The sequence below is a fragment of the Amblyomma maculatum genome, chromosome 8 (genome assembly GCF_055883805.1).
Source record: "Amblyomma maculatum isolate TAMU_Amacu chromosome 8, ASM5588380v1, whole genome shotgun sequence".
Lineage (NCBI taxonomy): Eukaryota > Metazoa > Arthropoda > Arachnida > Ixodida > Ixodidae > Amblyomma > Amblyomma maculatum.
This window is the reverse complement of record NC_139351.1, coordinates 86601785-86613393: the sequence shown is the minus strand read 5'-3', so window position 1 is coordinate 86613393 and position 11609 is coordinate 86601785. Positions and strand designations below refer to the sequence as shown.

At 40.5% G+C, this 11609-nt stretch overlaps 1 protein-coding gene across 5 annotated transcripts in view; it reads right to left on the bottom strand.

Annotated features, from left to right (window-relative positions):
• Positions 1-1324: 1324 nt before the first annotated feature.
• The window catches only part of LOC146181703 (putative RNA-binding protein 46), a 228991-nt gene continuing 218706 nt past the window's right edge, over positions 1325-11609 (bottom strand). For 3 of the 5 annotated variants that reach the window (XM_084576712.1, XM_084576709.1, XM_084576711.1), the window contains 3 exons: positions 9699-9828; positions 7986-8096; positions 1325-4208 (listed from right to left, as the gene is read on the bottom strand). In XM_084576712.1, coding sequence (XP_084432838.1) covers positions 4153-4208; positions 7986-8096; positions 9699-9828 — 297 coding nt within the window. In that variant the 3' untranslated portion in view covers positions 1325-4152. Of the gene's footprint in view, positions 4209-7910; positions 8097-9698; positions 9829-11609 lie in introns of all 5 variants that reach the window. The other 2 variants (XM_084576710.1, XM_084576714.1) reach the window with 1 other exon arrangement.

Sequence of the window (11609 nt, the reverse complement as noted above, 5' to 3'; positions counted from 1 at the left end):
CATTGCACTATTCAAGTATGAACAGCATGCTGTAGGGTCAATTGCGCACTTCTGACATGAGCACAACGGCAAATGTGCGGTGACGAAAATGGAGAGCTTCGTGGGTTCGTCGCATCATCACCGACAAGACTAATAGTTTCGGTTTCGCTTTTACGAGCGCGCTGCCCTCGCTACCCGTCGCGAACATTTTCCGCGCTTACATACGCGTGGTTCTTCCACTGCTCCGAATTTGTACATACGCTCCCTTCTACGCATCATGCGGCAGAGCTTCACACGCGACAAAGCCTCCTTGCGACGGGGGAACACTGCCTCTACCTCGTCGCACCGCAAAGGATGCCGGGGAGGCCATCAACATTCTTGAGCGTTTCTGCTACACTACCGACAGTGTGCATACATTAAAGCATTAATGAGACTGCGAAAAATAGTCAGTCACGCTGTTCGTCTTAAAAGCAGATGACCATTGCCAATTTAAAAAAAAAAAATCTACCGTAATGCATCCTATATTCAGGTAATGCATCCTATTCAGGCAAGAGATGGCCTCTGCATAAGTTTGCACAAAGGGGTTGAATGAGGTAAGACCAGCCCTGCTTTTGCAAGTGCCTCATTGCCAGCAGAACACCTTTTCCTGCAATGCAAGGGAGGTGGCAGAGGCTTTGGCAAGGAATGCCCTTCTGTGGATTCGACGAACCAATGCGACTCACGAGGAAACCGGAAAAGGTGTCCAGCAGGCATGAGAGAGAGACGGTGGAAGAGGGAGTGTCACACGAATAGATTGCAGTAAGTGAAGCTCCATAGCAAAGCAAAAAAGCACACAGCATTGTCAAGAGTTGCTTACAGGCTGTGAACAAACAAATTATCGAAGCGTGGGAATTTGAAGACAGGGAGAAACGACTATGTAGCATTGCATAACAATAAAACCAAAGTTTTGAGACTGCACACCTTTGGTGAGAACTGGCTGGAAGTGATTTTGCTGGTATCTAAAAGAGGAGCGAGTGCCAAGAGGAAAATGCAGAACAAACGCATTCATGAGCAACACAGCAAGTTAAGAGACTGACCAGCAACCAGCAAGTTATCATACGAAGGCGACAATGACCACCTGCAATCATTGCAGTTTCGATAAGACGGAGTGAGCAAATTTATTAGGGAAAGTGTGCAAAACAGCACCTGTAGCAGATTTAGGTTACAGATCCCATGGGATTGTTAAAACGAACTTCTAATGGTACTGAAGGAAATTTGGAAACGCCAGTGTCTACAACCTTGTGCAGTGGATAAACTTCAGCTGTGGCCAAAGCATTAGAAAAATGGCAAGACAAAAAAGTGGCTGTTTCTTGTTTTATTATTCTTTGCCAATGACCACGCACCGGAGACTGCTGGGACAAAATAGAACAAATGTTTACTGAAAAAGGCTCAACACCGCTACGAAATTTAGAAGTAGAATTTAAAAGGCATAGGTGAAGAGGGTAAAACGTGAATTAAACACACTCAATTTACCTGCACAATTAACAAAATTTTTCAGAACTTAACACAGCCCTCTGCCACCATGTGGACGACAAAAAAAATAAAAAAATAAAACACAAGGTTGGGCGAGTTGGAAGCCCACTGCATAAAAGGGGAACGAAACAAGACTGAGACAAAGGAAGAACATAAAAATGAATGTTGACTATCCATTCAAATTTATTGCTTAACCCGAGGAAATAAATACAAGAGGTTCAACCACTGAAAACAAAGCATAAATATAAACACAGCAACACAGCAGAGATACATGTTGACAACTATTGATGGTGACAACAGCGGCATCATTTTAAAACAGCTAAGAACCCTGGTTCTCTTTGTGTTATTGCCACTAAGGGACTGTTAAAGCACGATTCCTTTACTTTTGCAATTTCAGCAACTTCAAGAATGTTGCAGGAGAGCCAATTGTTGCACAGATTAAACAATTAAGTCACCTCAAAGTATGGATTGGATGTTTTGCTTTCACAGTCCCTACAGTGTTATGAAAATCCTTCAGACGCTGCCTGAATGGAAGACTGGCTGAACGAATGCCTGAAGGAGCATCAAGAAATGTACATCTAATATTGAAAGTAAATCAATTTCACATTCACGCATGGATATGAAATGTGACGTTATATGCAAAAAGCCTTTGGTAGCTAGCATGTGACTAGAGAGACTCACCCATACAAACCCTAAACAGAAGCAAGCTCTGTTAGCAGAGCTGGAAGAATAACATATTTGAGCCAAGGAAAAGAAGTAAAATACACTTGACACAATCACTACGAACAGTAGCAAGAAATGAAAAAATGAACATGAAACATGATATTAGACAATGCCACATGTACAAGTGATGAGCAGCGGTTAGGAATGCACGAGCTTCGCACAAACCTGCTCAAAATGGTTCACTCACTAAAAGAAGACTAAAGCCATTGCAACTTGAGGAGTAACTTAGAACTATACTTAAGGCACAACTCAGCTCTTCTACTGGTTGAGTGAAGAGCTAAGGCACGAAACTGGAATAGAGGAATCTCTGAGAAAAAAATAGCAACTTCCAGCAAAAACAATCACACATATGCGTACGTTTTGATATCATAGGCTCGTCGATTCCTGTGCCAAGTATGGTGAAAGCCATTTAATTATTTGTGTTCTGGTTTCGTATAAAGCATATATTTCACGGTGAATTTATTTACTGCCACATTTTCGCATTCCTGGCCAATCTGGTTGATGAAAACTACTCTTAACTATGCGTAATCTTTGGTTAAGCTGGGACTAAGAAGCGGAACTTGACGGCGAGTGAAAGTTGTTTGTTACCGCAAAGGAGGTGATAGCCACAAGGGTTTCGAACTTTGCATATGAGGAATGGAACCATCATAATCGCTACAGGTTAAAATTTAAGATTGCAGACTGCTACTAGTGATAAATAAATGTGGAATTATGTTGTGCAAAAATAAAGCTACTCCTGCTCCCATGTTTGGCACGAAAAAAAAACCCACAAGCAAATGCTACCTGCATGTTGAATCTGAGCAAAAAAATTCAACTGTTTAGCTGGAAATGCACCAGTCACGTCAAAGAACACACTACCTTATATGGCCTTTAAACACAAAAAAAAGGACCTGCCCTTGCAAGCCACCCACTGAAGCATTTAAAATGGGCTGCTATAAAAAGCGACCATCCCAAAAACCAGCCGAGAAAGGGCTTCAAAGTATGCAGGTACATTCCCTCTAGGTATATATCATATCCTCAAATGACTTAACACTTCAAAACCGATTAAAAACAAGAAATGGAAAAACGAACACCAAAAACAGTGAATGAAGCCAGCATTGCAATGAAATCTGCACCTTTAAAAATCACCCTCTATTCTTGAACATCAAGGTTTCAGCGAGGACTTCCTGACCTAATATCGAGCACAGCCAAACGCAATCAAAATGCTGTCATAAAAAAAATGAAAACGAAAATATATATTGTACCAAGCCACCCATCACCACTCGGTACTTGTCACATCCCGGTGACAAAAACCCAAATTTAAATAAACTTTAGTAGCAAACTTTTAAGCCACGTTTGTAAATTTAACCATGCTTCTAAAACAATTGATTATAGATAAAAAACTGGAAAGCACAAATCTTTCAATCCATACAGTCTCCATTATAAAGTGCATTGTTCGTCCGCATTCATGTTCCTCATCACATTTTTTTCTTTTCTAGAACTGCTCTTTCAAACCCATGAGCAACATCTGCACTATGTGTAATTAAAAGCTAAAAAATTATACCCGAGCGCTGCGCTTTCAACTGTGCTCGACTTAAAAGCACCAACATATGGCACCATGCAACTCCCTTGTGTCCGCAAATTTTTTTTTAGTCAGAGTTATGGGAATTGGTGCAGTTCATCTTTATGCTGTAAAGGCTAAAAGCTATATTGAATGGCCGTAGCAAAAGGGTAAGAAAAAAGTTTCTGCCATCCCGAAAAAATACAAAATGTCCATGGCAATACAGTCAAAGTTGCTAAAAATCTTCCCAGTTGGCACTGAAACTCCCTTAGGCCTCCCGTGGACGTTTATGTGGACATCCTGTGAACGTTTAAGAAGTCCGCACGGCATCTAGTAAAGTTTCAATGCCCATTGGGTTTGGCACACAAAAATAGTGAAATGCTCATAAAAACACGCTTCTACGGTTGAACTGGAATGTAGTACACTGGCCGGGCAGTTGTGTTGAGGTAGAGGCCTGCGTAAAATGAAAAAGAAAGAGGAAAAAGGCGTAAAATGAAGCAAATAAGTCGCAGTCGTAAAACAAAAACACACGGGTTTCAGCATCGCCTACTGATGAGGTGGTAGGTGAATGGAGTAATGTTTCTTAGAGGGGTACAGGAAATTTCTATTAATAGCATAATTAAAGAAGATCTCGATCGAATATCACGGATACCAAGCAAGTGTTCAGTATGCAAACAATATTGCCAAAGAAACAAAAATAGGAAAATGTAGGTATTTTTTTTTCTCGGGACCACCAGTGAAATGGACAGTAATGACAACTGAAATGGGCAGTAAATAGGCCTGAGCTTACAGCTTACAGCTGCTGCTGCCAACAGCTAATACTGAAGCTTTGAAACCGAAGTCAGGCAATTTTCATCCCGCCAATGGTCACCATGCCTGCTACTATATGAAAATAAGAGGCGCGAAGGGCACAATGTACTAGGTAAGGTTTTTACACAATCACTTGTTCCGCTGCTACACCTCGACTTGCGTGTCACAGTCGACCAAAACGAGGTGACAGAGCTCGAGCTAGGAAATTTCTTCAGGCAATCTACACAGATTTTGTTTTTACTTCTATGGTCCAATTTATGAGAGCCGATTCAGTGGTTGATCACCGCCAAAAAGTAGGAAGTTCTTTTTTTACTCTCCAGAAGTTCTAGAACGTCAATTTCTCAAACTGAACAAGGGTAATCTGCCAAACATATTCACTTTGTATTCGAAAGTTCAAAAATTTGTCCACATCTGCTAGTATTTTTTCATTCATTATAAAGGTGTAAAGGCATGCTGGTCCTACGTTTTTGGTTTTAGTGAGCCACGTGACCGGTCACTTGATCCATGAACCACTGGTTACATGACTGGTTACATTCAATCCATCAATCCCATTTGCAGCAGACAATAATCGCAAGATCTCCGAAGAGATTTGGGCACAAGCTACATCACTGAAGCCAATGGTGACGCTGAGAGCCACTGAGGTCACGTGATCCCTCTGAGTGCTGCGGGAGCCACCACTCAATTAAATTTGCATGTTTCAAGAGATAAAACTTGTGCGTCTTTCCCAGTAGTTTCATTGGTTAGCGAGTTCCAGAACTGAACATCTTAATCTTGAGTCGACACTGGCATTGCACAGTTTATTTAAGCTGTTGCCAAGGCCTGTTACTGCTCTGTAGTTTGTACCTCAATACCGGAGGTATGTGATGAAACCCAACACAAGTTTTTATTTCTATGCAAGAAATAAGGTGAGAGATATCTAATCTCGCTGAATGATCTATCACAGAACCTAACCTAACCTAGCCTAGCTTAAGCTAACCTAACCGGCTCTTTAGAACTGAGTTTCATGCCCTTGCCATGGCCTCTGCCTCGTGGAAGAAGGAAAAAGTAGTGTATTTTCATCTGTGGGTCTTATTCAAAAGTGCGGCTGGTATATGGAAAAAAACTGAAATGGCACAGCAAGCACTCTCCTTTTGCCATGTTGGAAAACAAAATCGATGCTTGAAAGAATTAAAATTTGATTATTATAAAAAGTTTATCTTGTGGATAAAATCACAATCTCGCCAATACTTAACTGGTGCGATGGCAGCGTAAAGAGTATGCTATTGCCACATCTATTCAAAGCACATTTGAAATTTTAAATTCAATTTTAATTTCAGTGTCTAGGCAACAAAAGGAATTGTTCATACTAAACCAATCCATCCTCTGAAGGTGTTGTTTTGCTGTGTTCACAGATATAAAGGTTTTCTCACTAAACTTGAGCCAAGTTATTAAAAAACAAAAGGCCCTTCAAACGTGAACTGAGCCAAGTACATGATGTTAGCGCTGGCCTAGAGTATCTCAAGCTGTTTCATAATTTTCTCCCTATATGACCAATTAATTATGCTTATTTAGTCAACTTTTTGATTACTTGCTGCATAGCCCAATTGTGATGCACAATTTTGTACAGCACCTTCAGAATCCTCCAATTAAATTGTTTTCTCCTCGATATGTCTCACACAGCGTCTTTTTCAGCATTGCAAAAAAAGTCATCGAAATAGGAAAAAATATATATATTATCGAACTCTTGCCCTCTGCTCATGGACTGCTCAGCCTCGGGGAACTGTGGTCATGCAGATTTGACAAGGTAATATGCTAGTCATAGATATTTGGGCCTCCACCTACGACATTTATTTATTTTATTTATTTTTATTTATTTATGTGACTTCACTGTATAAACAGTAATCTATTAAGAGGTTCATAAAGTGCTCTACAACTCTGTGGGTCACATCTGGGGTCTGCAACCAATTTTAAACTGTGGAGGAATCAAACATATTAAGTTAGTTGAGGGGAAAATAAACTAGCCAAGTATCAACATAATACACCTGGTTACATTTGCGTTTGAGGTGCCTTTAATTTTTTAAATCTTGGCTCAGGTTATGCAGAAAATCCTGCGTATGGCAACAAAAAAAGAGTGAGGCATGTTTCGCAGTAAAGGTAGCATTACGAAAATTACCACCGAGAGTTTGGTTTCGTCGTTCTGCGACCTTTTTCAGTGAAACTTACCACGTACCATATCCGTCGAAAAGTTCGTAACACTCAAAGTAATTAGAAAATTGCAAAGTAAGTGATGTACTTTGCAAAAGCCAGCACTTTTGAACCCTACATCAGAATTGCTTTTTTCTAATGGTCAGCTCATATTATATGCAAAGCACTTTGTATATAGATGATGATACTGATGATACCTGCAAGCCAGGATGCAACATAAACCTCAAAAGCAATAGCAACACCAAGTAAAACACGCTAACTGGCAAGCCAGGCCTCACATAAGCAGCAAGCTATAGGCAGCAGGGAACATGTCTAAACCCTTTTTCTAAAGCGATTAACACATACAATATAAAAGCGTGCCTCCAACATTGCACTGCGGCAAGCCGATAACAGTGGCATACAATATACACAGAACTTAGGAGAAGACATCCCGAAGTACCTACAAGGCTTTTGATGTGAAACCACTGTAAAGTTACTTTGTGTACAGCTGCCTATGAGGTCTTCTTTGGAAGAAGCCAGTAACAGCAAATTCAGCCACGGCAACCACATTGAAATTCAAGATAGAAAGCAAAGATTTGCCCTTTGTCACTATAAAATCACCCCGCAGGATAACAAAAGAACACATTATATACGAGGAATCAAATGTTGCAGATTTCAGCACACATTAGTTAGTGCCTCTCCCTGGGGTCTGTACATTGTGGAACAGCTAAAAAATTGTTGTCGCAAGAATGTTCGCTCCAATAAAAAACTATTTTTCTTCATTCTAAAGTGAAATAAACTTCTATCAAAAAATCATTCTAAATTTTCCCGAATTATAGTTCTATATAGGTGGTTTAGTTATATCAAATACTAATCTCGGTTCGAAATTGAGAAGTATTAAGCAGCTATTTTAGAAGAAAGGGCAGCTTAATCTTTTACACAAAAGGCTCCATGTTTACAGGATTTGAAAGTCAAGCCAACCAATAAGGTATACTCATTAACTGAAAAATGAGTTACAAGTGATGTCATAACAGCCGAGATGTGCATGTAGCAGTAATGACTGGCAATATTTCCAAATTAACAAAAAGCACAAAACACCCAAAGACACAAGCCAAGCCAAGTAAATCAAAGAGGAGCACAGACAGAGTGGGCAGTGCAAGCAGGCAGACAACACGGTGCTTACGCAGTGCAAACAGTGCAACACAGCGGGGCGACTATGGCGTGTAGGGCGAGCCGCCATGCATCATAGAAGGACTACCTCCTCCGGGAAGCACGGTAGTGTATGGGAAGTAGCCGTGCCCATAGGCCGAGGGAGACGGAGTAGCTACGAACACGGGGCTCGTCAGCGATGGGCACTCCGCAGCCAACACTGTTTGGATGAGAAAAACGAAGCTTGGTTAGTACGGTGGTTGAACAAGTCAAGGCTCAAAACATTAGACATAATTATGACCATTTTATTTCATTGAAATGGGCCCTGAACATACTGTGTCATTTCCTTCCCTAAGCTTTTCCTTATGATTTGGATTAATTTATAGATTTTCTGATTGATTTGTATATTGAGGAGCACAGGATTTATCATATAAACAGAGGCTGAGGGACTTGTTTCCGTGTCATGCCGTGTGACTCGTTACAAATCACAAGCATTTGAAATGTATGTCTAGAAGGTCAGGAGCCCCCACATCTCCAGAAGTTACGACTTCAAAGAAGGTTGACCCCCCCTCGCCTCTTCGTTTAAGTGCTCAGAATCAAACTACTCAGTGTATTGTATATATGATAATTTAGTTAAATTTATTTACTTTCTTGGCGTTGATGCTATTTCATAACAAAAATAGTTACTAATTACCAGCTACATGAGCAGGGCCAAATGGCGACCAACAAAATTAGCTATATACAGTTACATTCGAAAGTTTTCAGTTGAAAGAAAAATTCACCAAAGGTAACAATAGGTCACTGTACAGCGATGGTTAAACCCTGCTCCACTATTGGAGATCCGTAAAAATGATGAACTAATGGCATTCCCATTCCATGTTGACCAATTTAACATCACCCTGCTATCTGCAGGCTCCTGGTTAGCTTTGTTGGTAATGCAAATGCCCCAAACAAGTGGTTATTTCAGGTGCCGTCTCAATCCAAGACAACTCTATTTCCCTTCTACTGCAGAATTTCTAAGAAAGATGGTTAGCGGTCCTCCAAAGTTCTGTGGCTTGAACACAGAATTATTTGAATGGCAACAACACAAAAAAAAGTGATGCCAAGAACTAGCTACAGAAAGCAATTGAGAAATTTGTGCGATGAAGTGGTTGCTAGTATAGTGATACAAGTGGATATTACTGACTGCAAGTGTGGGTACAAGCCAGTTTATTGGCACCTACATACTCCGAACCCACTTTCTAATTAGTCAAAACTATTGCAATGATGAAACAACTGCTTGAAATATCCTTAACTTATGAATATGTCCAAAAGAAACAAAAAGCATTTTAGTTTCCCTTTTTCCTAGCCCTTCAGCTCAGAATTCATCTGCTAAAAAGCAGAACAAAGCATGCAGTTAAAGGTTTAATATAGCACTGCAAAAGCCATTTGATACGCGATTATGAAAGTACACCTGACTTCAATAAGTAGTATGCAATATGCATGCACAACCCCAACTGTACAAGGCCCAGTCAAGATGTAAAGGAACAAACCTTCTCAACAGTGGCAGCTTTAAGGACTTGGGGTGAACTGAAGCACTCAATGAGCATTGAAACTCCCACAGACATCTTGCGGATGTCATTTTATCTACAGGATGCCCAAGCTTTAAGGATCTGGGGTGAACTGATGCCCCAATGAGCATTGAAACTCCCACAGACATCTTGTGGATGTCCTTTACATCCGCCCATTGGGCCTCTACATACACTTCTATTTCAAGACTGCTGAATTCAAACAAGGTTTGAACGAACTAAGCTGCACAGTGAATGTAAATAGCAGCACTTACTTTCAAGTTTAAGCAGCAGGTGATCGAGGGCAAATTCAGCCGCGTACTCCCTCGCCTCCTCGATGCTGTAACACAACTTGTTGGGTGTGATGGTGTTGTACAATGGTGGAGTGATGTTTGGCACTGTAACCTGCAATAAATGCATTTTGAGCAGACTTAGTCTAATCAGTAGAGTTTTATCTGCCCTTGTAATAGTCTATGCTTGTGGCATTACAAGCAAACACCCTAATTACCTGCATGTTTGATGAACTTAAAGAATATAGTAACAGAACATGGAATGGAAGCACATTCATTATAAGGAGCGATACATAGCAAAATTTTATACCTTGAAAAAAAGAAAATAAAAAGGCAATGACAGGCACATTTGTTTCAGAATGCATCTATTATGAAGGTACAGTAATTTTATGCACTGTATTTTCTGGCACACAAGTGTCTTTCTTAATATTTTCTTATGTGTCTCATACAGTGATGTGACTTATACACAGTAAAAATTGATGCACCACCACATGTCATATTGCCGTGAATCCTTCATACCTATTTAGCAGCCGCCGCCATGCGGCCTCATCTCTGCATTTCTAGCGCACAGATAGATTCCTGTATTCTTTGTTTGTTCAAGCTCATTGTCGCGGGATGCGACTTTTTCATTTCCTTTGTCAAAGAAGATAGATGCTTCAAGATGTATCTGGAAAGATTCCGGCCCTGCACGTGTGCTTCTACAATGTTCCAGGGTATGCTAGTCACCATTTGCGGTTTTACCTAGATTTTAACTCGCGCCTTCAAAGTGAGTGCTGACGAGTGAAACGGCCATTCTTGGTTGGACGATCGACGAGCAGGTTTGTTGCTATCGCCACCACTGATTCTCAGTCCTTTTGCGGGTGCAAGTGCGCCCAATAAAGAGTTTCATTCATGTTAAACACCAGTGTAACGCCAGTGCCTTCATTTGTGGCTACTGAGCTTGCCACCACTACCTGACAATATTAAAGTAACTATGTTTGAAGAGAAAGTTAAAATTTCCACCGCAATTTTAAAGAGTTCCTCAGTGCATTTTCATAGTACTCCCCATATCAACAGGTGCAAGTTATACATTGGGGCAAAATCAGTGATTTTTTGCTGCAAGAACTGGTTTTTCCAAAGAGGTGTGACTTACTACACAGATGTGACTTACAAACAAGAGAATGCAGCCCCTATTTATGCATATATACAAGGAAGATGTAAATGGTAGCATGCATCATTATCGTCAATAGCAGTGTTCCAACAATGTGGACAACCACAGCAGTCGCGTTATGCAGGCGAGAGCGCAACATAAGCATGTAACCTACTTGAATGGCAGAATATATACAGCAGCCTCCAATTCCCACTGACGCCAAGAATTCAACAACAATGCACACATAGGTAGAAAAGAAATAAAAGCTAATCTATGCAGTGTCAAGGAAACTGATGCTTCCGGAGAAGTGTAGAAGCCACTATGCAGTTTCAGCCACGCAGAAAGGGAAATCCTACATTAAGATTCGATAATTTCGAGTGCTTGGCCAAATAGTCAAATATTCAATATGAGATTAAACTGCAAATATCTGGCATTCAAAATATTTAAGTATATGCCTAAAGCAAATAATTTTGTGCAATGCCTGCATTGCAAGGCCGACTCCCCAAACTTCCAGTGGGCATTCTTGCGAAAGGTCGACATAACTAGTGTTGACTTTTGTGTCGACCTTGCATGTTAAGAAAATACATTCTTTTCAAAATGCTTATTGTATCAATCAAGTTTTTGGGTACACCTGAAGTATGAATTGTTTGCCTCGAAATTACTGGAAGGAAATTATTACAAACTTTGAATTTTCTCTTAAGAAGAACAGCGCTATTCACACAGACTCAATATGAAAGCTCTGTAGCATTCCATTTAAGAGGACATGC